The following is a 27620-nucleotide window of genomic DNA, read 5'->3' as shown; positions in this document are numbered from 1 at the left end:
AAAGGAAAATTGGAAAATGCTGCTATAATTTTAAACTATACATGGGAGACCAGCTATGGTTGGCTCAGGGGTTAGTTGTTATTACAGTTGCCTTAATATAGTTACTATTTTATAGTACATTGTGCAACGAGGGGGGTAAGTGAAATATTGTACGAGAGTCTATATTCACGACAGCCGTAGGCTGGAGTGAATTAAAGACTCGAGTAACAATATTCTTACGCCGGAGTTACACACAATATTTTTCATCACACTTGCGAAGAAAAACTAAATATTAAGTGAAATAATTCTTAAATTCTTATGAGAAAAGAAATAAAAGTCGTTCCTGAATAACAATTTTAATTAGTTAATCTAATCCTCCTCGCAAAGGAACTAACTCTATTCAGTTACAAATTTAACTAATTATTTAATGAAGTTCCCAACACATGCTGTATACTTAGTTCGCGCTCCCCGCGGGCCTTGTCTATGTACTCGTAACTTGAATAATCTAGGAAACAAACTAGTGTAATTACCTAGAAATTGTCGTAGGGTGGCGGTAGAAATCGGTATTGTGTATTTTGTGAAGTGGCTGACTTTCCACTTTGTATTTTTAACCCTCGACGCAAAAAGCGGGGTGATATACGACTTATATGTTTGACGTCAATGTCTGTCTATCTGTCTGTCTGGGGCATCGTAGCTCTCCAACGGATGGACCGATTTCGATGTGGTTTCCTCACGTGAAAGCGAATTTACTTTTTATACAACGTTGATGGCAAACAAGCATACGACCCGCCTGATGGTAAGCAGTCTCCGTAGCCTATGTACGCCTGCAACTCCAGAGGAGTTACATGCGCGTTGCCGACCCTAACACTCCGCACCCTCGTTAAGCTTTCTTTAAGTTGACTTGCGGCGGTTCTTAGCCATGTTTGATAGAAATCGATCCAATAGTTTGAAGTGTATCAGGTCTTTTCCAAAATTATGTAAGGCAGGTAATAATGGATTTTTTGGAAAATAGCATAGAAGGTTGTCTGCGGTATGTCTTAAAACGAAGGTTTTTGTGCAAAGGGCAGGGCACATTGGTCATACAGGGGACAAAATTGCAAGGACAGGTTGGATGCGATCAGCACGTAACCGGCCGCTGAAGAGATTATTAAGGGAAGCCTTTGTCCAGAAATGGACGTCTTTCGGCTGATATGATGATGATGATAATGAATAGTTATGGAGGTGTATTTGAAAGAAACCTATTAGCGTACGTTAGCTCGTTGGATGGAGATTAGGAAAATCGCGGGGCACTTTGCTCCGGATCGGGAAAAGTGATGGTCTGAGGACCTCACATCAGTGTTTTTTCCGGGGTTTGCACTCAGGTTCAAACATTAGTGTCTTTACTCGGTTCAAACCCCGGAAAAGACACTAATGTGCGTGATGATACACAGGTTTTTGTTAATGAGTCAGGTTTGTGCACGCAGGCTGTTTGAGATACACGCGTAAGTGATACCAAAATGAAATCTAAGTGAAATTTGTATGTAACTTTTAGCGGCCTCTAGACTAAAGTGACCGTTACTTTTGCTACTTAAACTTTAAGGGTTTCACAATGTCCAAGTATAGTACCGGATAGCTAATTAACAAATAAATTAACTGCCAGATAAAACTTCATGCAAAACTTACCACTTTATCCACCAGTTAAGCTTATTTGAAGATTTTGAAACGCCAACGATGACTTTATTCGCATGTAGCTTATTCAGGAATTTACTTGGACATTGTTAAACAGGCCCTAATTGTTTTTCCATGTTTGCCATCTTGTCCCGGTAAAGACACTTCGTTCTGAAAATTCTTACTTACATACAAGAAACTCACAAATGTGTAAGCTATAGAAATTTAAAAAAAATTGAAACAATCACTTACATTTCAAGAAAATTTTTCAAAACATTTTGGAAATGGAAATTTCGAACGCCATACAAAATAACAGAAGTTTCCTAAATAATTCCATTTGGAAATTTAGAAAATTCGGAAACTTTCCGACGGCACAGTACATGAAACTACGAGAAACACTAAAAAGCAATTAAATTCTCACCATCATCAGGAAAAAGAAACCAGATTCCGTTCCAAGCTACACATTATCTGGTAATTACTCTATTTACCCTTAATTAACACCCCTGCCTGTGAAGCCACCGGTAATTAAAGTGATACTAAAATAAACAATTCCACGGAAATTACGAATAAGAGCGTTTTACATTGTACAAAATCGGTTGTCCAATACGACCACAAAAAAATTAAATTAAAAAACCGGCCAAGAGCATGTCGGGCCATGCTCTGAGTAGGGTTCCGTAGTTACTCTTCCATCACAATAAGCTAAACTGGAGCTTAAAGAATGGTAGATTGTTAACCAAGGGATGAACTCTGGGTGTACGTCTTTTTACTATGAAGGGGAAACTTTTTGCGATAACTCAAAAACAGCTAAACTGATCATATCCGCTATAGTTTTCATTTAATGTGTTTCTTAAGCTCTACTTCCAAGATTTTTTTCATATTTTTTGGACCTATGGTTCAAAAGTTAGAGGGGTGGGGACACATTTTTTGTTTTTTCTTTCGGAGCAATTATCTCCGAATATATTCACTTAATCAAGAAATGTTTGTTGAAGACCCCTATTCGTTTTTTCCAACGATATCCCACACTGTAGGGTTGAAGCAAAAAAAAAAATTCACCCCCACTTTACGTGTAGGGGAGGTACCCTAAAAAAATTAAATTTTTAGATTTTATTGTACGACTTTGTCGGCTTTATTGATTTATATATCCATGCCAAATTTCAGCTTTCTAGCACTAACGACCACGGAGCAAAGCCTCGGACAGACAGACAGACAGACGGACATGGCGAAACTATAAGGGTTCCTAGTTGACTACGGAACCCTAAAAAGCGCCTTTTATATTTAAGTACATTATTTATTGTTTAAATGTTTACCTTAAGAGACCGCAGCAACCTCGGTCGAATTTTACTTTCCCATATAAACGGAGTTTCGTTCTCATTTTAAAACTACGAATTGGATTGTAATGAAAATTGTCACATAGGATGATATAAGGTCTAAGGCCTGTGATTAGTTTATATAGCTCCAGCTTATAAAGTTAAAGTCAATATATTCTTTATTCAAATAGGCCTAGCAACAAGCACTTTTAAATCGTCAAATTTTACAAATATCATCTTAATCTAAATATCAGAGCAATTTATTGACGCAGTTATTATTGTTCTAAAAAAAACATTGAATTATTATAGATATGGCAAACTTAATAATAAGAATTCCACAAAAGGATCGACAAACACCATAGACATAACCTCCTGAGACCCAGAAGCAATTGTTTTGTTTTTGAATTTGGAATCCCTAGTTACACAGTAAAAGTTTAAAATATAGGTTTTGGAATAAGTACAAAAATTTGTACTCAGGAGGATAAAACAAAGAAAAACAAGTTCTGCATGAAAAACTTAAATTCGTTGCATTATTTCAACTATTCAATTCAATTCAATGTTATCTTTTGGTATCAATACCTTATCCGTAAGTACTAAGTTTCAGACAAATCTAGCTAGTCGTTTTAAAATGAGAGCGTCACTAAGTTTGTATGGAGACCCAAGCCTGCTGCGGACTCTTAAACTATAAAAGAAAGATTTGATTCCATAAGGCACTCTAGCTTTTCTCCAAAGGTCATTCGACATCCGATGTCGGATCGTACAATGTGAAGACGCTTTAAGCCCCGCGAAGCCTTATAAAGGACAAATACTCGAAATGAAGACGAAAGTGAAGCAAATACTTGTACGTAAATGAGCAGAAGCTTAGCCCGGTTGCGAAATGACTATTTTATTGCATTGACTGCAACAACGGAAAAGTATAAAATCGAAGTTGAAGTAGATTTCGTCAGAAAGGTTTGCGTTTTTGCAAGGAAGATTAAAAACTGACATTATACAAAAATATTACGATACTATAAGGACCTAAAATGGTAAATCAAAACATCAACTTTATCTTGTATTCCTAGTAGATAGATATTAGGGTCGGGAAAACTGCAGTATTTCCTATGAATAATACGAATATTAATAATTTGGGTAAGCAATATGGCAAAGAGAATTTTCAAAACGAGAAAAGTTCCCACGGAACGTGCTTGGTATTTTTTCTGCGTGTTTATTGCCAAACCTTCTTACAGTTAGTTTCGATTTCTATGACACGTGAAATAGCACCAATGAGTGAAGTAAATGTTAAATGAAACAGTCGTCAACAGTTAAGAACATTGAGTAATAATCCGTAATTTGAACGGGAATTTTCTAAGTGGAAACTTGCAATGAGATAAAATTCCCGAAATTTACGATATGACACTTGAAATAGCACCAATGAGTGAAGTAAATGTTAAATGAATCAGTCGTCAACAGTTCTTAACATTGAGTAATAAACTTGCATGAGAATTTTCTCATTAAAGTTTCCAGAAATTTGCAAATGTTCTGCAACTTGTATATTGCTAATTTAGGTAGATTCTAATGAGGCTTTAATAAATTAGTTTTTAAGCAAAAGAAGGTCGAAACGTGCCTACCTATATGGGTTCGGCAAAAAATTGGCTTTAAATTCAATTTATTTTACTATATCCATTAGGGCCAATGTCTATTAGGGCCACTTGCGGGTTCCAGGGTTAGCCAACTTACTCCGAGCAGGCGTATGTCACTCCGCACCGCGCAGTCTGCACCAAATCTGGTGTTGCATAGAAATATGTCTAAAGCAAATAAACACTACATCGCAGATAGTTGCAGAAACAATTTAAAAAGTTGGCGTTGAAACCTATTTGCAGTAAAACAACAACTTTTGTAGATTACGTATAATTTAAAACATTAAAAAAAAAATTAATTTCAGCCTGTATAAAAAAAATTAAAATTTACAAAATTTACCAAAATCACTTTTCTGCCTTCCGCAAGAAGGGTAAAACTGAAAGGAAAATAAAAAATTCGGCTGAAAATTTAGAGAAAAAAAATGAATTAATGTGATGAATTTATTTGTGTTTGTTTATTTCTTTGATTTTTGTTATTAAATATATTTTTTTTTACTTTTTTATTATCAGGAAACCTTCCTAAAATTAATATATTTTTTTCTAGATGAAACAGATATTCATGAATTTATTGTCTCGATACATACCAGTCTGGAATCAAAAGAACCCGAGTATAGCGAACACCGCGCTGCGCCTTATATGTAACACCGGAATATGGCACTACCAAAGCTTAGGGCTTCATTGGGTCGCCAAATTCGCTATCATCTGCTTCATATCCACGAATTTAACACAAGTTGCAACTCTGTTAATAGAAAGGGATGATTCTACGCGAATGTTCGAGACTTTCAGGTATTTATTTAAAGATAAAGATAGTTCATTTTCGACGCTTATGAATGTAAAAGCTACGCCAGCTCTAACCTTAGACCTCTAACCCGAGAAGATCTGATTCTGATCTGACATATGTCTTCTTTAGTGGCTGATCTCAGATATTAAATACTAGGTGTTGCTCGCGACTTCGTACGCGTGGATTGATGCTGGTTGTTATTGTATCTATATCTTCATGTCCATGGAACATTGTGCAGCAAAAGAAAGCATTGTGCAGCAAAGCACGTATTTTTGCAGCATAGTACTCGTAATTTAGATAGAATGGTACCTGATGGGCAAATTTAGATTTTCTAGCTTTTGTAGTTTTGACTACGTTGATGAGTCAGTCTGTCAGGACTAGGGTTTGCAATCCGGATCAAAATGTTTGAAATTATCCCGATATGGATCCGGATCCAGGGATCTTCCCATACATTTCAGATCTGTCGTGCAAACTAGCCAGGACTTTCTTATTTATATATTTAGATAGATTGTAGATTATACTATATCCCGTATATGTTCAGTAAATCAAAAGGACTTATATTATTTGCTATATTTACACCACCTGTGGTTTTATTACCTAAATAAATAAATAAATATTTGATGACAATCTTACACAGATCGACCTAGCCCCAAACTAAGCAAAGCTTGTACTATGGGTACTAGGCGACGATATAAATACGTATATAGATAAATACATACTTATATACATAGAAAAGACCCATGACTCAGGAACAAATATCTGTGTTTACCATACAAATAAATGCCCTTACCGGGATTCGAACCCGGGACCATCGGCTTCATAGACAAGATCACTAGGCCAGACCGGTCGTCTCTTCTTGATTTTCTGTATTTTTATATTGTTTTCTGTATTGAGGTGTGCAATAAAGAGTATTGTATTGTATGTCGCGTTTTGGAAGGGTTTCCAAAGAAGACCAGCGTCAAGGTATTCAAAAGGTACCTTGACACCAAGCTCAGTGAAAACCATTTCAGTCTTTACAAAGTGTTTTCGTGAAATGTCTTAAGTTTTTGTTCTTTAAACGTCCAGCGGTGGCAGCATGGTTCCATTTTTATCGGTGCCACTATACCCGTCACTTTCGCGCTTACAAACTAGTTAGAACGTGACATGCATGGTGACAAATCATAAAGAGCCGGCCATCTTTTCCGTACTGTCGGGATAATATGGTGGGCTCATTGTCATTTGTCACCATTTCTGTCACGTTCTAACAAGTATGTAAGTGCGAAAGTGACGGGCATAGTGACAAGTGATAAAAATGGAACCATGCTTCCACCGCTGAACTCTATTCTATTCTATTTCAGCGTCCTCTCCTTCTGCGGCATGGGCACTTTAAAACTGTTCAACTTATACACTAACAGAAAACGTTGGACTTCTATAATTTCTCAACTACAATGTATAGAACACGAACAGTTGCATGGAAAACTTTTATCGTGCATTGATTCTGACATCGAAGAGGATTATTCCCCGCAAATAATCGCAAAATACACGCAAAGACACACCTTTATATCATCGGTTCTGTTAAGACTGTACAGTATAACTGCAATTGTGTTCATAGCGACACCATTCGTCGAATATGCGGTGACTGCAGACGCCAGCTACTTCCCTCACATTTTACCAGGCTGGGCGCCATTGGACAACATTGGTTTCGCAGGATACTTTTTGACGTTAATCTTCGAGATTGTAGCATCAGTTTACTGCGTCTTTATCCACGTGGCGTTTGACTGTACTTCAGTCGGGATTATGATTTTCATATGCGGGCAGTTCTCGTTGCTCCGTCGAAAGACTGAGGACATTGCTGGTAGCGGTGAGGACTGCATGCCGAGTACGATGAGAGATGTTCGAGCCCATCTTAAGATTATTGAGAGCCATGGCACGCATATCGCACTTCGTACGTAAGTACCCTTATATTAGATATTAAGTCAGTTTTCATATCAATTTAATGAGGTGGCAGATTAATTACGATATGATTGCTAAGGTGATATTACTGCAGCGGCGTTGGTAATGCTGACGAATCTGTCAATTTCCTTGAAAGAATAAGTGACATACGCCACCCTATCACTGCCGCGATTATGATGTTCAATCCGTCACTAATTGTATCAATGAAATTGACAGGTAAGAACAATCCCCACACCAACCGGTAAAGGCCCTCTTGATTGCTCAAAAACTAATGAGAAAGTTGCATTTTATCCACATGTGGGGCAGTAATCAAATGCAAACTTTGAGTTGTTTCCTCATGTTAGCGGATAGAATTGACTTTTAAATGATGGTTTTGAATGATAAATATTTTAATTACATTCATTTGGATTTGATGTGGTTTGTTTTTTTTTGTATTTCATAGCCTAGTATTTTTCTGGCGTTGGTGTGGTGAAAAATTACGTGTTTCACTCGGAGGCAAAGTTTGTTTATCCCTCGTGCTTTGAAACAACAACTTTGCCCCCTTGTAAAACAAATAACTATTCCTATCCTATTTCCGTTCGTATTTGTCATGCAACTTCAAACAGACTAAACTATATAACTAGTAGGACTATGGTTTATACTTAATGTTATATTTTCCACTTTTTACGAAGCTTCTTTTTTAGAGAAGCGCACACTTAGGTTTTAATCATGAAATTGTAATCATTTGTATACCTAAACTAACAATCAAGCACATGGAACATTAACCTTGGGTCACCCTATCTCTAAAATATGATTATGTGTAATAAATAACATTGCAGCGACATAGATTTGTGCGATTACCTACGTCAGAGATTGCGTAGACTACGTAGTATGTTAGATTCCAGATTCATGATTGAAGTTTGGGTAGACTATGACATTGGTTTATTGCAAATATTTACGTCCGGAGTTCCAGACATCTACTAAAACAACGTTTTCACTAGTTATCGAGGCAGGCGGTGACTTGTCACCCACTAGATAGACCCCTGAAACTGCCGTCGTGAAGACGACCAGGAGCAACACCGGTGTGAGCGACTCAGGGGTGTCGAGATGTGTACGCTATCTACCCAGTGGCTGATAACAGCAGTGGAAACAGTGGTGCCAACTCAGGTCTTATGCAAGTTTAGCCGGGGGCCGTCGCGGATAGAATCCCATGAAGCTCCTCTAACGGCAAAGAGGGTGACGCCGCAGGAGATGTTAGTGGTTATTCTCCTCCCCTTCCTCCAGGGGCGGATTAAGAAGGCGCGGGGCCCTTAGCACAATAGCTTGAGGGGCCCCCTGGTTTAAAAAAAAATGATTAAGTGCGAGTCGGACTCGCACCCCAAGGATTCAGTACCATCACAATATTTTTACGCTGTCTTAATATTTTTCGACTCTTTCTCGATTAGTTATTAACATGTTATGCAGTGTATTTTTTAGGGTTTCCTAGTCACCTGGAAACTCTTATAGTTTCGCCATGTCCGTCTGTCCGAGGGTTTGCTCCGCGATCGTTAGTGCTAGATAGCCGTAATTGGGCATGGATACATAAATCATGCATTGCGACAGAACGGTAAAATAAAAACTATAAAAAAATAGGGTACCTCCCATACAAAATGTTTTACTTTGATTTTTTTTTTGCTTTGACCCTATAGTGTGGTTGGATAAGGTATTTCAAAACAGAATAACGATCTTCAAAAACCTTTTTTTATAAAGTTATTACTTTCGGTAATAATCGCTCCGAAAGAAAAAAAATTTTTTTTTGCCATTATAAAAGTGCCTAATCTTAATGAAGTTGTTATTTTATCACAGTTCAATTCTTCTATATAGGTGTCCTCCTTACCTTCGGTTTTCATCACCAGATCAGGTGGATAACATTGTATTGTCACCGATTTTTCCCTAGTAAGTGAATTTTTACCAACAAATTTTGACAAATGGTCACAAAAATAGTTTTCAGATTTTGAAAGCAACTTACCGAGTATTGCAAGTTAAATAAAAGGGTCTCTATTGTTTCCCATAAAGTTTTAAGTCATAATGTATTGTTTGTCCGCATTTTCGTTAGTCATAATTTGGTTTTTCTCAGAAACGCGTAACTTTTCAGGATTGCCATAAAACAAACCTAACCTAACCTAACCTATCTATAGGATAATCTAAGGAAATTCCTGAAAAGTTAACGGTTTCAGAGTTATGACTAATGATAATATGACTATCATTACATTATGACTTTCAATAATTATGTCAAACAAAGGGATCCCTAAATAAAAGCATGTAGAGATACTGTTTAACAATATGAATATTATTAAGTTTAATAAAAGCTTGTAAAAATAGGTGAAACGTGAGTCGGATCTAAGAAGTGGGAACTAATGGCTAAGTGAGCTAAAAAACAAGGCCGAAGGCTGAGCCCCACGAGCTGAATATCCGGACCAAACGATTTCGTAGCGTTCCCGTGCGAAGCTGAAGGCCAAGCTGCAGGAAAGCAGAGCCTAGAATGAAACCAATGCCAGAGTGTGAACGAGGCCGTAGGCCGAGCTCCGTATAAGGGTGGAGGCTCGGAGCGTTCTATGGCGGCGCGCCACCATGCAAAGGCTGAATTGTAGGAGAACAGAGTTTGGAATTGAACCAATGTGATCTCGGCACGCCTGCTGCTCGGCCTTAGTTCTTGCTCGAAAGTGCGACTTGCTGGGATGCTTTGGGTATCGGACCCTATGTAGGGCTTTACACCCGGCCTACGCGAATGCAAAGCCCTGCATAGGGGCCCCGCTGTTTTCTTTTTATAACGGCTTTGCAGCAACTCAGCATATTTTGGGCGCTCGGCCAGCCGTAGAGGAGCGCGTCTTTTGGCCTACTACGGGCCCAAAGCTGATCATCATTAGGCATTAGCTGTAAGGTGCAATTTGTTATTTGACATAATAAATAAATAAATCATCCTTCCTTGATTTTTCACTAATATGTTTTTTAACACAGTATCTTCTTTTGTTCGTTTCCGAGCTCTGCTAAGCTGTTTCCTGCACAGCTTAGCCATACACAAAAGTTTCGAGACACTCTCGGTTTTATGCTAAACTCTGCTCTTGGTCTTTTCGTAAGCCTAAAAATTCTTTAAATTTGGTATCCTTATAAAGAAAAATAGACATGATAATAATAATTGAACAATATTGTGACTGACTTACGAAAAAAATACATTGTAAATAAGATGTACAGGATCTGCGGAGTGCGAGTTCTACTAGAACCTGGCCGGTTCCGCGTGCGTGCGGTTCCGAAATCGCATGGTCAGGGTCGGAGCGCGGGGCCCCCCTAGGCGCGGGGCCCTTAACATATGCTTTTTCTGCTGTTCGGTTAATCCGCCACTGCCTTCCTCTGACTAGCAGAGGGAGTTACGGGAGGAGCGAGTCCCAGATATCCCAGCCCAAATAATTTAGCGTAAGCCGTGCGGCGTAGGTATTACTTACCGGACAAATGCTGTGACATCTTATTGCGTCGAAATACGGTTTATTATTGGCCGGGTGACAGCTGTGTTGTCGATATATGGCTCTCAAGCAGTACCTATTATTGTTTTAGTTTAGTTGGAGCGCATCGCCAACAAACTGTTTTACAGTTTGGCGAAACTTTAATTATAAGTACATTGTATATTGTGATTTGTGAAATAAACTAAAAAAAAAAAAAAAAAAAGATACCACCCCCCAATGGGCTTCCCCAGCCCGGGTGTGAGATGCGTAACCGTTCACCCCTGAAAAAGAAAAGAAAAAAGGTCTTATGCATGTTTCATTTCCACCCCTGGAGCATATAGCTCTCCAACGACTCCCCTTTGGACGGCCAATCTGTTCCTGACCCGCGGTGTCATAGACATGTTAATTTTTTTAAAGATTTTGTGTTTACTAACATGTTTTGTTTCAGCGTCATTAAGGAACTGGATACAGTGCTTCGCGGCATACTCGGTGTATACTTCTTAGTTGCCACCCTGACCGTGTGCTCAGTGGCCGTAAGACTCAACTCCGTAAGTTTACTCTCCTTGTTGTTTACCACAACAATATTATACAACGATAGATAGATTATACTCATACATACATACAAAAAATACTTCCATGTATATTTCATTACCGACGAATCTGTTTTTATTGATTAATTTTCTCATGCCATTCATTTTTATTGCACTCTTTGTTGAACTTAACTTGTCTCTTTCTCTCTCGGTTTGCAGCAGCTCTTTAGAACGTGCACATCTCTCACTTGCCGAGGTGCGACTGAAGAGAAAATGTACAATTTATGCAATGTATTGCATTGTATTGTAGCACGGACAGTTTTTCGCAACTCGACGACTAGCGCCTATTTTGCGAGATGGGGGTGGGGGCTAATCCTCTTAGCTCAATTCCTTAACCTTTAGAACGCTTTCTCTCTCGCATCAAAATGTGGCATATACGCCTGCCTCTCAACTAGTGAGAACGAATTTAAACCTTATCTGTCAACAGTAAAATTGCTTTGACAGCGTCTGCCATGACCCCTTTAGTGGTCGTTAGCGTGGTGGGCACGACAGCACACAACTATTTTAGTGGCTCTTGGCGTTCAAAGGGTTAAGGAATCCTATCAAACCTATGATGTTGAGTAGGACCTCGGGGAGATCTCGGAGAACCTAGATGATTTGCCCTGTCTGGAGCCAATCCGCTGCATTCCAGCACCATATGAGAGGCTGTCTCTTCCCCCTGTACATACCCTGGGTCTATAACAAACTTATTAAATAATATAAATTTGTTAAAAATTTATATTATTTAATAAGAGTCCAGACCTGATATGACACTGGTTACCCATTAGGGAATGCAAACCGGTTTTAACCGAAACCGAAAAAACCGGTTAAGACCGGTTTTTTGACGGAAACCCAAAACCGGGTTTTTAGAATTTGAAAAAACCGGTTTCGGTTTTATTCGGTTTTTTTTTATTTACCTAAGTTGCATGTTTTATTCATTATAAGGGTCCTAAACCGGTTGAATCGACATCAAATCAAATAATGTGATGTTGTGTTAGTTTGATCATTTGTAACGCTAAATGAATTTTTACGATACAAAATACAAAAATACGATATTTACTAGAAGACAGCGAAAAACTTAGAGCAAGATTTCGGATTGGGCCATTTAATTTAAGACAAATAACATTAAATTATAAATTGATATTTTCATATATTTAAGAAAAAATTAATTTAATAAAATTGTTTTGTTCCTATTCCTAGTTACAAATAACATTAAGTTATTTGACAATTCCCATACAATACAATAAAATAGTCAGATATTCGTGTAAAATGATATAAAATCGTGTATAGTATACAAGCATTCGTTTTTACACGTGAAGCAATCTTTTCTTTATTCCATGGCGATGAATTTAAGAATTTTTGTTTTTAATAACCGAAACCGGTTTTAACCGGTTTCGGTTTTTTTTTTAAACCGAAGAAAAAACCGGTTTTGAAAAACCTCCGGTTTTTGCATTCCCTATTACCCATTCTCAGTCGGATCTTACCGAGTTGAGAGAGGGGAAGAGGCAGTTTTAAGGGAAACCCAAAAACTTATAACTAGAGTGGACCTCCCCGCGCGCCAAGAGTTCCTTAACCCCAGTTATCACCATCGACTCAAATCACGTCACCCACCTGTAAGCTGGCTAATAGAATTCGGACTCAGTTTTAAAGAAAAATGGACTTCTGACTAACTTTTTAGTACTTTGGAGGACAATTTCTGCCAATAGGTTGAGTTTGGGCAGCTAAAAAAAAATACGTGTCCGTTATTTTAGACTACTCTATAACATATATCAAAATGAATCAAATCGGAGTCGGACAGTTGGGTACCCTTCCTTGTGAAACCGCTATTACATCGTTCCCCGCGAACCATAAAATAAATCGTTTTCTCTTTCCTTATTAATTTTTATTTTCGTTAGCGTTCAATCAATGTACTTAATGAACGAAATTATACAACGGTTTCAGAACGACACTATTTCAATACCGGTTCTGAGTCCTGGCTACACCCATCATCTGATATTGTCCCTTCAGCCATCTTCGGGTGCACGTAGGGTTTGCAATCCGGATCCGAAATTATCCGGATTCGAATTTATCCAGATCTGGATCCGGATCCGCAGATCTTTCCATACATTTCAAATCCGTCGTGCAAACCCTAGGCGCACGAGCGCCGAACTAACTAGGGGCACTTTCCGACTAGCGTATATCGGTCGTTTCGGCGGTATGAGCTTACACGCGCATTAAATTTCTCTACATTGGTTTTTACGAGCTTACACGGGCTTTCATCTTCCCTATATTTAGTCTATACGAGCTTAAACGCGCGTACGGGTACGCTCGTATAAAACGCTAGTCTGAAACCGCCCTAGAACTAAAAGTTATCGCCATGGCCGAAATCAGCCGAAAGGAAAATCATCATCATCATGATTGGCAGTATCTCATCATCTCAATCTCAATCATGTGCTAGGCCTACAGTTTCCCTAAATGATTCTTTAATTTCAGGAGAGCCTCAGCTTCATGCAGCTCGTGTCTCTCCTGCAGTACATGGCCGGCACCCTCACCCAGCTCTTCCTGTTCTGCCGATATGGGGATGCCGTCTTTCACGAGGTCTGACTTCAGATAAAACGAAATGAAATTAAAAATAAGGAGGCTAGTGGACCCTTCCATGAATCTTCCTTTCATTAAGTATAGATTGTACATGAGTGGTGGGGGGAACTGACAGAACGGGATATTCTTATGTATGTTTCAGTGGGAGTAGCAAAGAACGCGTTATTTCATTTTCGTGGTGGAAGTAAGATAATTTTCGCCCTCTTAACACATTCACTGCCAAGAACACGCACGTGCGTTCATTTTGTATTGGAAATGGGGCGTTTGGTACTGAAAGTAGTAAGGGATGATTTCGGGATAAAAACTATCCTATGTCCTTCCTCTCAAACTACGAGTGTCTCTATACAACATTTCAACTAAATCGGCGATTTAGCGATTTAAGCGTGAAGAGGTAACAGACAGACAGGCAGACAAACAGACACACCTTCTCATTTATATTAAGGCTCCTTCTCCCGCAAAATACCGTAAAACTGTTACTCTGAACCATTTTTTATATTAAATATGACACTTTTTGAGAAGAAAACAATCTACTATGAAACTAAAGATACGTATGAGCAATGATACAATACAATACAATACAAATATACTTTATTGCACACCTCAATACAGAAACAGTACAAATAATACAACACATAAAGAAGAGGTAAACAACAGGCGGTCTTATCGCTAAAAAGAGAGATAATGATATGGTTTTTCTGAAAATCAAAAATCTTGAAATCACTCCTATTTCTTTCAATTGTATACTTATTACTACTGCAACTTTTATCGAAAATGTATGAAACTTTACAATCTTTCTCACTAAACACTACAAAATGATTTGGTTTTCTTGCTTTTTGCAAATTCATAAAACTATGCCTCAATTCCTAAAAACATAAGCCTAAATCCCATCTAGGTTTTGTACCACTACCCCGCTCTCGTCCGTATAGTTAGTGCGGAGTGCGGGGCAAGTCGTGTTGCTAGACGGACCTGTGCTGCGATGCGCGTGTTAGATTATTATTTATAAATTGTATTATGTATGAAACTGACCTGTTTCTCTGACTTCCAATGTTGATAAATATTCATTATTTAAACACTTAACTTAATATCACGCGAAGTTTACACAATTTGTGATTTATGTGGGTACGATACGAAACCACGGTTGATTAGAGAAACATGGATAGTGGTAACTTTGAGACAGTAGTTAACCTACTAATAAGATTTGTTAACTATTTTAAAGTGATTATATTATGTATTAATATTACTTATTAGTAATTATGTATAGCGGAGTTTATTGAAAAGATGTTGTGATCATTTTATTCTGCATTATTCGATAAATGAGAAGATACGTTTGTGACGTCACTTCTCGAACGACAAATGGCATGATTAACCAGTTGTGAGTGGCTGGTTAGCAGTGGATATAAAAGGGCCCGACTCATTTCATTTTGATCATTCTCATTGTGATTCTTCGTTGCGCTGCAGCACTGAGTTAATCGTCGCCACAGGAATATTGAAAGTTAAGTAAATACTATATTGATAATTATTTTAATGTTTATATACCTTAATGCTGAATTAATTATTAAATAATTCATTCAGACATATATTGGTCAATTATAAAGTACTTATTAGTGATTGTATTTATTAAGTAGTTGTTGATGATAAAGTGAATAAATTGGTTTATTGACTATAATAAAAAGGTTTTATTTTCAATTATATTTGTTCATTATTTAATTTATCATACTAGTAATCCACATAGCATCTAGTGATAGTTTTAGCAGTTTCGATTAATTCTGAATCAAGGTAATTAAATAAATAACTTGATGACAAGTTATGCCAAATTTATACAGTTAACTTAGTGTTTTCAAGCAGTATTGTGAATTTAAGGTAATATTGACTATTAATTCTGTTTCAATTGCTTGTTTACATAGCAGCGGGGTTTGCTTTTATCTACTCGGACATCCATTCTAATTTATTATTCTAACATCAGAAGTGGGATAGTATTCAGCCTTACTTTAAAAAATGCTTATGTAATTTCAGAGAGATTTGGAAGCTGTGCATGGCCTTCTGAAAGCGATCAAGGATGCTGTCTCTGGTGCTCTTGGAAAAGACGTGGACATTGCTTTGCCTACTTTCGACCCTGCTACAAGCGACAGTGGAGCAGAGTCCTGGTATATCTATAATGATGTAAATGTTAAAATTGTATTTTTTATAGTAACGTTACCTCAACATCAGAATCGCCTATATATTACAAATAATTTGCTGTACTATAAAACTGCACATAATGCAAAATGAATTGTCAGATTGGCCGAACGGTTTTTAGAGAGTTTAACAAACAGTAAATACCTGCACCGTCGGAAAATCTACAGGATATTCACCTTTTCATTTCATTATGTATTTATGTACACGAACCTTAATGGATCTTTTAACTATACAGAATTTTGAATGATAACCTGTATAATTTTTTAGTTCTGACACTTGGAGACTTTTACACCTCAATAATTTGATTTTTTTTTTGTGTTATTTTTTTAAATATTAAATACTTTTTTAACTTGACGTTTTCATTGGTATTTCCCACGTTGACGTGTAAAAGTGCCCTGGTGGCCTGTTCGCTGAATAAATGTTGAAGGTGCAATTTACTAATAATGTAATGCTGGTAAATATACATTTTGTGCAATAGTATTTTGTACAAGATAATATTATTATCTGCTGTAGATTGGTTAAAAAAAAAATACGCTGGTCGGCCACATACTTGATACCGATTGGTCTCACTGGCAGAGTGTGAATGTGATCGGTATGTCTAGGTATGGTTTGGCATTTTTTAGGTATCCGCTGGTCGGTCATTTACTTGGTGTCAATTGTCTCACTAGCAGCGGGTGAATGTAATTGGCATGCCGAGGTATTTGGCAATACCCACATTTTTTATACACTTAATTGGGTATCCGCTGGTCGGTCATATACTTGATGTCAATTGTTCTCACTTGCAGCGGGTGAATGTAATTGGCATGTCTAGGTATTTGGCAATACCCACACATATTCGCTGGTCGATTTGAATTGGGCTAACATGTATATTCAAGCAGATCATGATATTGATTATACGAAATGTGTAAAATAGGATTATTATATAATTGGATTTGGCTTTATTTAATGAATGAAGTGATTGTCTAATTATGCTTTTAGTACTTCGGGAACGAAGTACACGTCAGTATGGCCGTGTTAGATTATTATTTATAAATTGTATTATGTATGAAACTGACCTGTTTCTCTGACTTCCAATGTTGATAAATATTCATTATTTAAACACTTAACTTAATATCACGCGAAGTTTACACAATTTGTGATTTATGTGGGTACGATACGAAACCACGGTTGATTAGAGAAACATGGATAGTGGTAACTTTGAGACAGTAGTTAACCTACTAATAAGATTTGTTAACTATTTTAAAGTGATTATATTATGTATTAATATTACTTATTAGTAATTATGTATAGCGGAGTTTATTGAAAAGATGTTGTGATCATTTTATTCTGCATTATTCGATAAATGAGAAGATACGTTTGTGACGTCACTTCTCGAACGACAAATGGCATGATTAACCAGTTGTGAGTGGCTGGTTAGCAGTGGATATAAAAGGGCCCGACTCATTTCATTTTGATCATTCTCATTGTGATTCTTCGTTGCGCTGCAGCACTGAGTTAATCGTCGCCACAGGAATATTGAAAGTTAAGTAAATACTATATTGATAATTATTTTAATGTTTATATACCTTAATGCTGAATTAATTATTAAATAATTCATTCAGACATATATTGGTCAATTATAAAGTACTTATTAGTGATTGTATTTATTAAGTAGTTGTTGATGATAAAGTGAATAAATTGGTTTATTGACTATAATAAAAAGGTTTTATTTTCAATTATATTTGTTCATTATTTAATTTATCATACTAGTAATCCACATAGCATCTAGTGATAGTTTTAGCAGTTTCGATTAATTCTGAATCAAGGTAATTAAATAAATAACTTGATGACAAGTTATGCCAAATTTATACAGTTAACTTAGTGTTTTCAAGCAGTATTGTGAATTTAAGGTAATATTGACTATTAATTCTGTTTCAATTGCTTGTTTACATAGCAGCGGGGTTTGCTTTTATCTACTCGGACATCCATTCTAATTTATTATTCTAACACGCGCGTGCATATATAAGGTCTGCCCACACGCGCGAGGTCGTTGGCGTCGGGTGCAGCGTTAGTATGAATTTCCGCAAAGTAACGCCTGGCCTGATTCTATTCGTTATTAGGGTTCCGTAGCCAAATGGCATAAAACGGAACCCTTATAGTTTCGCCATGTCCGTCTGTCTGTCTGTCTGTCTGTCCGAGGCTTTGCTCCGTGGTCGTTAATGCTAGAAAGCTGAAATTTGGCATGGATATATAAATCAATAAAGCCGACAAATTCGTACAATAAAATCAAAAAATTTAATTTTTTTAGGGTACCTCCCCTACACGTAAAGTGGGGGTGAAATTTTTTTTTCGCTTCAACCCTAGAGTGTGGGGTATCGTTGGAAAGGTCTTTCAAAACTAATAGGGGTTTTCAAGAAACATTTTTTGATAAAGTGAATATATTCGGAGATAATCGCACCGAAAGAAAAAAAAATGTGTCCCCCCCTCTAACTTTTGAACCATAGGTCCAAAAAATATGAAAAAAAATCGTGGAAGTAGAGCTTAAGAAAGACATTAAATGAAAACTATAGCGGACATGATCAGTTTAGCTGTTTTTGAGTTATCGCAAAAAGTTTTCCCTTCATAGTAAAAAGACTTATTTTAATTAGGTACTATTTGTTTAACTCAGGTGAAAGGTACCGTTTCATCCCTTGGTTAACAATTTACTATACTTTAAGCTCCAGTTTAGCTTATTGTGACGGAAGAGTAACTACGGAACCCTACACTGAGCGTGGCCCGACATGTTCTTGGCCGGTTATTTAAATTTAGACATCGTTCATGATTTTTTCTATCGAGTCAAATTTAACCTTTTACGGTTTTGCTTCGAGTCGGCCTTCGCAAATATACTCTAGTTTTAGAGTGTTTTTTTTTTCATGGCATTTGCTCGTGATTAAAACGTGTAAAAAAATTAATTTTCCGTTAGCGCCCTCTTAACGCAAAATAATACATATTATGGCGATGCATTACTTACGCAACCCCGCAGTTGCATGTCAGGGAGCCGGCCGCGGAACCGCCGGAACTTGACACCCTTCAGCCAAAACTCCTCCTTGGTGAAGGTCGAGACATTCAGTCGGAACTGTCGGAAGATAAGCAGTGACGTAAACTGTCACGTGTAGCGATGCGTGTGGCGTTAACGTGACTACTAGTGCTTGAGTGCACGTTTTGATCACGCGACAAATGAGTTGTGAAATTAAGTGCTGAATAGAGGCATATTAGGTGACTATTACGCACTGTGTTCAGTATTGTTTTCCCCGTATTTACAATCGTCTAGTAGGATTATACGAGTTAAAGAGCACTCCGTTTTCAAGGCAAGGAGGCTGCTATTGAAAAACATGATAAGTACCTAACCACAGACACAGAAAACCTAACAAAGACGACATCCTAACCATAACAGTTTACGTCTAGTGACATCCTAACCAAACCTAAATTCCAACAAACTCACACGCACGCACGCACGCATGCACATAAAAATAATTAGTTTAATTTTCATGATGCGACATGCGAGTAACACTTTACGAATAGGTTATATTGACCAACACCAACACGAACATTTTTTTAAATTGTTTATTTAGGTGCATTTCCGATATACTCCAGTTTTGTTTGTGCAACCCTTATCTGCAGACTTTTTGTTAATTAACAATTACTGGCCTGACCTTTTCAATTACGTGATCAATGCTGGCAGCCGATAAGATGAGGGTTTCGGGAACTTTCCGCCCGCGTGCTGAAATCTAATCCATTTCTCACTGTGGCGTTAATTAAGGATGATCGATTCGGCCGAATTTATAATGCCAACAACACATGTAATTAACCAAAGAGTAGTATAACACAGTGTGTAAATTCAATACGGGCGAATATCTAAACGGTGGTTGGCCTAGGCCCTAAGAGATAAATTTTGCTTAGAAATACCAGCAAAATGCGGCCCGCAATGTTAAGCAGCACACAAGTTACGATATACGAGCGGTTCAAAAAGTAACTTTAGAGTCTACGCTTGCTGGCAATTACTACAAAAAACTCGTATCTAGTTATTTTATGTCATGTTATTGTCGCGTAATGTTGGCAGTATAGTTTTTGCTGCTCGGTAAATTTTCTAAAAATAATAACGAGGTCATAAATAAGAGTAGCTTAAAAAACCTACTTAATTCATTATTACACGGATAGGTAATAGTACATTACGATACAAGTGTGAAAAATAGGAAATTCGAAACGAGTGGTGACGACTCCCTTCGGTCGTGTTTTAAATCGACACGAGTTGCGAATTACCTATTCGCACATGTATCGTACAACGTTTTACAATACATATGGCCCTTTAAATGTTCGACACAGTAACGTAATATGCTAATTTTCGCACTTGTGCAATAAAGTAGCACCATATGTACTGTAAATAAAATTATATACCTCTCGCATCGAATGATGATCCCTATGAATGACTGAAATCAATAAGGGGTCTTCAAATACATTTACAGTACATATGGTACTACTTTCCCGTACGCGTGCGGGAATGAGCACTTTCCGTGCATATGTCGAAACTCTAAAGAGTAATATGTACTGTAAAACGTTATACGATACACGTGCGAATAAATAATTCGCAAGTCCTGTCGATTTAAAACACTCCCTTCGGTCATGTTTTAATTTATCACCACTCGTTGCGAATTTTCTATTGTCTGCACTTATATCGTAAATAACTATTTTGGTAAAGTGAATTATTTCGGAAATAATCGCATCGAAACAAAAAAAATGTGTCGCCCCTCTTAACTTTTGAAACATCGGTCCAAAAAATATGCAAAAATCATGAAAGTAGAGCTTAATAAAAACTATAAAAAACATGATTAGTTAAGCCGTTTTTGAATAAATAATAAGTCTTCCCTTCTTACCCTTATTTATGAACGGATTTTCGAAGGCAAACTTGTTACTACTGTATTCGAAATAAAATTGCCATCATATTGATATATTTTTCAAGCGGTAGGCAGATGACTGCAATCTTGCATATCAACTCACCTGTTTGAACACGGCAAACAGGTAATAGCAAAGAGAATTTGAAATAGAGGTGGATTGTCCTTTAGCCTATGCCCGGTAAGATGGTGCCACTTTTTGATATTTAACAAATTTAATACAAATCAGTGAAAGAATAAGTATCAAAATCAATAGCGTTCTAAATGTTTTAATCTTTTTTTTTATACTACGTCGACGGCAAACAAGCATACGGCCTGCCTGATGGTAAGCAGTCTCCGTAGCCTATGTACACCTGCAACTCCAGAGGAGTCTAAAGATCATGACTCATCATCATCATGAATCATGTCTCTAAAGATGGCAGTAAACTGTGGCTTCAAAATTTTCTTTGACAATCCACCTCTATTTCAAATTCTCTTTGGTAATAGTAGCCAGAAAAAGATAGGCAACCTAGCTGATTCATATTGTGTATGTTGTATAGTTTCCATAGTTCGTTCGGTAGGCAGGTCAGTGAAATATAAAAAAAAAATAGCCTTGACCATATTTTTATAGGCAATTTATATTTTGAGCAACATATTATTTATTTCATAAAATATAAGTTTCATTCGGTAGGCAGGTCGGTGAAGGTCGGCCTTACGTGGGATCTTAGACCAGACCGCGGCGCCACTAGACTACTTTTCGCATTTTCGCTGAACCACTTGAAGGTATAGGTAATTATCAATTTTGACAAAAAAAAATGTTTAATACGAATCGATTCCATTTCTATCCAGAATATATAGGCAAAGCTACCTATAGAGCTGGCCGTGCATTGTACACAACATTCGTTTCTTGCACGAGAAAATGATCAATAGAACAGTGACATTTCTAATTGGAAAAAAGTCACTGTTCACAGCTGACAGATCATTACAGAGATTAAAGACAGTGTTCAAGGCGAACTATGTCCTCTACTTTTAGGCCAATCAAATTAGATCATGAAAAGCGTGTTGAGGAATTAATTTTTCAGCAAGCTGGAAATCTTTTTAACACCTTCATTTGGTCCTTAATGCATATAATCAGAGTTTGCAATCCCAGGAGGTGTGCATAACTTTTGGGAGCTTTAAGCGATAAGTTTTCCTCGGATTACCAAACCAAACGACTGAAATGAAATTCCGGTCAACTTTAATTTTTCAGTCGTAGGATTTCGGACCGTCAACATCTCCTGAGGATGCCTCGTAGAGAGGTTCACGTGTCGAGTTTTGTACTTTCGGTGGTGGTTTGTTATATGTATTTATTTGCGTATTTATTTTTGCGGTGGGAGGGTGGGAACATTAATTTTATGTAATAATACGCAAGTACGTATAACGGATTAGCACTGATTGACTAGCACGTTACCTTTTCGCGGATTAGCAAAGTAATATTTTGTGTTTTAATTAAGTTTGGTGGATAAGATACTAGTGAAAATGTGTTTATAAATGCTTGCCATAAGGACGCCTTGACAGGTTATTCATGTAAATATACAAGCAAATCCCGTCCTTATGGTAAGCGACAAAAGTGGGACGTTTTGCTGGTTCCGGTCACAAATATAAGTTCGCAAATAAATGAGAATTTTTCCTGATATCTAACGTTTGATTTCGGCTGTACGTTATAATAGATGCTCATTCAACGCAGAATTTAATTCTTTAATATTGAACACAATTACATTTTCCTTCGGACGTACCGTTTTCAAGCTACAAAAAAAAAAAATAGCAAAAATGTATGCACACCTCCCGAGATTGCGGAAACTCGGATTACACACATTTAGGACCAAATGACGGTATTAAAACGAAAAAATCTATCTGGGAATTAATTCTATGAAAAAATCTAACTTGATTGGCCTTTAATCAATGTACAGTCTCTGTTCCTTTGGGGGTAAATAAGTACCTAAATAGTAAAGTTTCATATTTATTGTGTCTCATTGAAAATTTTCGAAAAAATCTAATTAGATTGGCCTATTTCGGCTGAAACTACTATAATTTGGGCTGATGCTGAATGTGAACATTGCAGAGCTCCTTCAACATGGGCGAGGGTCCATTCGGTGCGGCGTGGTGGTCTCTGTGCCCGCGCATGCGCCGGCAACTGGCTATGCTCGGCGCCGGCATGATGCAACCGCGGTCCTTACACGCAGGGCCTTTCAACAGACTCGACCTGCCCTCCTTCGTACAGGTTAGTTTTGTTTATCGAATATATAAGGATCAAATTGCGGTCAACTGTAGTTTTAACCCTTTGACTGCCAATATATACAAGGTGATTCATGAGACGTAAGCAGGACTTAGCCTACAAAATAAGTAAATGTTAATGAATCGTTCACCATCATATTTAAGTAAAACAATCACGCTATTTTTCTGTTACTTAACTTTTTGCTAAGGACAAATTTGATTATCTACAATCATGGACACCCTACAACGCCTAATTAACAAAGATAAAACCTCTTTCACCGTTCTGACAGTTCTTTGATTATGAAGAAAACAAAATGTCACACTTGAGTGAGATACGATTTTTCAAAAGTAACCAGACTCCGATGACATTAATTTTGTCACTTGTTATTAATAAACCATGAAGGTTGACCACAAGTGTCGTAAATAAATGAAAACTTTTTTTTAGAACAGTAAAAATTAAATTATCGTTAATATCATAAATACTAGTACGAAACAGTAGCTTATAACTTACTGAATATGCAGGCTTGATCCTGCTCACGTCTCCTGAATCATCCTGTATAACTAGGAACGTTCCTAGATACGTACTGTATAACTAGGAACGTTCCTAGATACGTACTGTATAACTAGGAACGTTCCTAGATACGTATCTAAGTTATAAGGTGTGTATTTTTGATAAAAGGGTAGTTAGTTTAGACTGTAATTAACACACTTTCATAGGTTTCATAAAAAAATGGCCGACTTTTATTCTTCCATATAAAATAATTCAACGAGCAATGTATCACTATTTTGTTTTAATTCAAAACGTCGCGTTAATGTCGCCACATCACAACTGTCATAAGTGATTAGGTACGATGTACGACATACATTGCCGCTCGAAAAATCTCAAAAATTAATTGTTGTTGTGGTTAAGAGTAAATGAAAAAGAAATTAAAGAATCGTTTACTATCCACTAAAACCTACGCCTCGTTTAAGTTTGTGGTTATATCACAAATACACGCGGTATATATTAATTATGTTGTTGTGGTTAAGAGTAAATAAATAAAATAACCGGCCAAGAGCATGTCGGGCCACGCTCAGTGTAGGGTTCCGTAGTTACTCTTCCGTCACAATAAGCTAAACTGGAGCTTAAAGTATAGTAAATTGTTAACCAAGGGATGAAACGCTACCTTTCACCTGAGTTAAACAAATAGGCAAATTTGCATAATCAGTACCTAATTAAAATAAGGCTTTTTACTATGAAGGGAAAACTTTTTGCGATAACTCAAAAACAGCTAAACTGATCATGTCCGCTATAGTTTTCATTTAATGTCTTTCTTAAGTTCTACTTCCACGATTTTTTTCATATTTTTTGGACCTATGGTTCAAAAGTTAGAGGGGGGGACACATTTTTTTTTCTTTCGGAGCGATTATCTCCGAATATATTCACTTTATCAAAAAATGTTTCTTGAAAACCCCTATTAGTTTTGAAAGACCTTTCCAACGATACCCCACACTCTAGGGTTGAAGCGAAAAAAAAATTTCACCCCCACTTTACGTGTAGGGGAGGTACCCTAAAAAAAAATTTTTAGATTTTATTGTACGACTTTGTCGGCTTTATTGATTTATATATCCATGCCAAATTTCAGCTTTCTAGCACTAACGACCACGGAGCAAAGCCTCGGACAGACAGACAGACAGACAGACAGACTGACATGGCGAAACTATAAGGGTTCCGTTTTATGCCATTTTGCTAAGGAACCCTAAAAATTAAAGAATCGTTTACTACCACTAAAACCTACGCCTCGTTTAAGTTTGTGGTTATATCACAAATACACGCGGTATATATTATAGGTACTGAAATAAACGGTTGAAAAAAAACTCGTGTACGGATTTTTCCGCAAAGCATAAATTAAGTCGCATTGTAACTTAAGTTTTATTTTTTACAGATCGTCCGAGCTGCTTACAGTTACTATGCCGTACTTGGACAAACTTCTAAGTGAAGTTGCCCACTTTTGTGAAAAATAAGTTTGAATAAATCTTCAAGAAGCGGGTATTCGGGGTTCTCGAGGGTCAGCCACGCATAAGTGGCTGACTATAACATAAAAAATAATAAACCTAGCGACACAGTAATCACGTACGTCAGGAACGTGACTTTAAGTCATATAGCAAATAGCGATAGAGTCAGACCAAGCTAAGTTGGCAGCGATTTTGATAGCTCAGGCGCGTGTTACCGGTGGGGCGACAATCCTCCTTTCGGCTCCGTTCGGCTCAGCATTGCTCCGAGCAATGATTAGAGTTGGCACAACTTGACGTCCCTATACGTGCACGACCACAGATGACTTGAATTTTGACAACCCTAAATGACCGAAAGGGATAGTGCCGTACATTAGAAAGGGACAGCATAATTCGTCCCTGAATCGCTGTCAAACTTCGGTTTTGTAGGAAGTGTCATTTCTGTACGGTAGTACTATTATTTATTCTGTGAAGTTACTTTAAACGTCAAACTTCTAAAAAATTATATCGTTAACACTTCCACCGTCTGGTCTATCAAAATCGATGCCAACTTATCTTGGTCTGACTCTACTTATTTTTAAGCGCCTGTGATTTTCTTTAAATATTGTATCTTTTGGTGCACTTACTGTAGAGCAAGTAATAAAAACAGTTATATTTATGTTAGATATTTTATTTTAACACTAATAAAACAAATATAAGTACAACATTCTCAAAGATCTGTGCAGTCTTTCAATAAGTAACTTTAACGTTTTAGAAAATGCTTAAAATTTAAGGCGAATCCTTATCCATTGCTCCGATCCATTTCACTTACTATAAACAAAAATTTAAAGTTGATCGATAAACTTTGGACTGGACAAGTCGACATTAAACATGAAAAAGGAACATTGGGCCTTGCTGACTGACCGACCGGATTCCTAAAACTACACAAACGAATGAACATCATATCATAACGGTGTGTTCTGTCGACGTCTCCTGACGTTGACGTGGTATGACGTCGATGGCGCCCAAAAGGTACCACAGGGTAAGGCAACCTTTTGGGCGCCATCGACGTCATACCACGTCAACGTCAGGGGACGTCGACAGAACCACACCGTTATGATATGATGTTCATTCGTTTGTGTAAAGGACTTTATTGAACTACTATTAGTTCAATAAAGTCCTTTGTCGACGTGATTTGACGTCCATAGCGTGGATGGTTACTCAATGCCGTAGTAGAACATTGAGGACCAATTGCACATAATTGACGGACTAATCGTCGTAACTCAGCAGTGAACTATGAAATTTCCCATACAAGAAAATTTTGCGAACGTCTTAACGGAGACAGATCGGTGCAACCGTTCCTAAACCCTGGAGGTCTTTGACATTTTTCTTAGAGTAAATCTTACGGTAACGGAAACATGGTCGCCCCAAATCTACTTGGCGCCGTTCCGTGGAGCAAGAGTTCGGTGTATCGGGGATGGGGTGGGAGGAGGTTACCCAAGCTGCCCAGGACCGGAGTCAGTGGAAAATTCAGCAGGGGTAACAGGATGGAAAGAAGAGAAGATATCTTACGGTCCGGCACCGTGGTTGTTTATTCTTACAAATTCTCACTAGAAAAGCGAGAAATAAGATAGAAATTAGCTTGTTTTTCGTGTAGCATTTAATGTTGTTGCAAACTGTCTCAAGCGCACTTTACCGCGCTCAAACGGGTATTTAATTTATATTATATATATATATATATATATATATATTGTATGTATTATGTGTATATGTATTTTGTTGCTTATTTATGTTCAATCTCAGATAAGCTTTTGTGTTTTTAATAGTACCTAGTAATAGCCTTTTGGCATTAAATCCGCCTTTTGTACGATAAGTTTTCTTTTGTGCAATTAAGTTTAAATAAATAAACGGGTACTATATGGACAGATTAGGAATAAGGGCAGTGGGGCGACACTCCTCCTTTCGGGCTTTCTCGGTTCCGTCTGTTTCGGCATTGCTCCGAGCAATTATTAGGGTTGGCACAACTTGACGGCCCTTTGCATGTACGACCACAGATAAGATAACGACTTGAATTTTGATAACCCTAAATAGCAGAAAGGGATATTGTCATACATTAGAAAGGGAGAGCATGAATCGTCCCTGAATCGCTGTCAAACTTCGGTTTTGTAGGAAGTGTAATTTCTGTAATTTATTCTGTAGTAAGGGTTAGAGGATTTCCAGGAAGACATTTATCGCGTGGAAAAGTTATCGATAGCTTATTGCTTCCTCGTCAACCGCTGTACTGGTATCAGAAATACATGTAGATTAGGATTTTTGTGTGGAGCGCTGTCCGCGTCTCTGTTGCAGCCAGGCGTTTACAGCGGGCGCTCTGTTGGCGGCCCACTTGATGTTGTTGCGGACAGTTTCGAGCGCGCGTTGTCGCGCTGACGTACCCGCGCCCGCCTCGGGGTACTTCGCGAAGAAATCCTCCAT

General features: G+C 37.6%; 2 protein-coding genes across 4 annotated transcripts in view; one reads left to right on the top strand and one right to left on the bottom strand.

Moving 5' to 3' along the window:
* Window positions 1-25827, top strand: LOC133515460 (uncharacterized). The gene is made up of 7 exons (XM_061848013.1): window positions 1-3958; window positions 5094-5335; window positions 6668-7258; window positions 11166-11265; window positions 13759-13863; window positions 23026-23184; window positions 25103-25827. The coding sequence occupies exons 1-7, from the start codon at window positions 3956-3958 to the stop codon at window positions 25154-25156; spliced, it is 1254 nt and encodes a 417-aa protein (XP_061703997.1). The 5' UTR covers window positions 1-3955; the 3' UTR covers window positions 25157-25827.
* Window positions 25819-27620, bottom strand: part of LOC133515452 (glutamyl aminopeptidase-like) — a 34971-nt gene continuing 33169 nt past the window's right edge. For all 3 annotated transcript variants that reach the window (XM_061848001.1, XM_061848003.1, XM_061848002.1), the window contains one exon: window positions 25819-27620. In XM_061848001.1, the coding sequence (XP_061703985.1) occupies window positions 27453-27620 (168 nt within the window). In that variant the 3' untranslated portion in view covers window positions 25819-27452.

Source organism: Cydia pomonella, chromosome 2, assembly GCF_033807575.1.
Source record: "Cydia pomonella isolate Wapato2018A chromosome 2, ilCydPomo1, whole genome shotgun sequence".
NCBI lineage: Eukaryota > Metazoa > Arthropoda > Insecta > Lepidoptera > Tortricidae > Cydia > Cydia pomonella.
The sequence above is the reverse complement of the archived record's forward strand: the minus strand, read 5'-3'. Positions and strand labels throughout refer to the sequence as shown.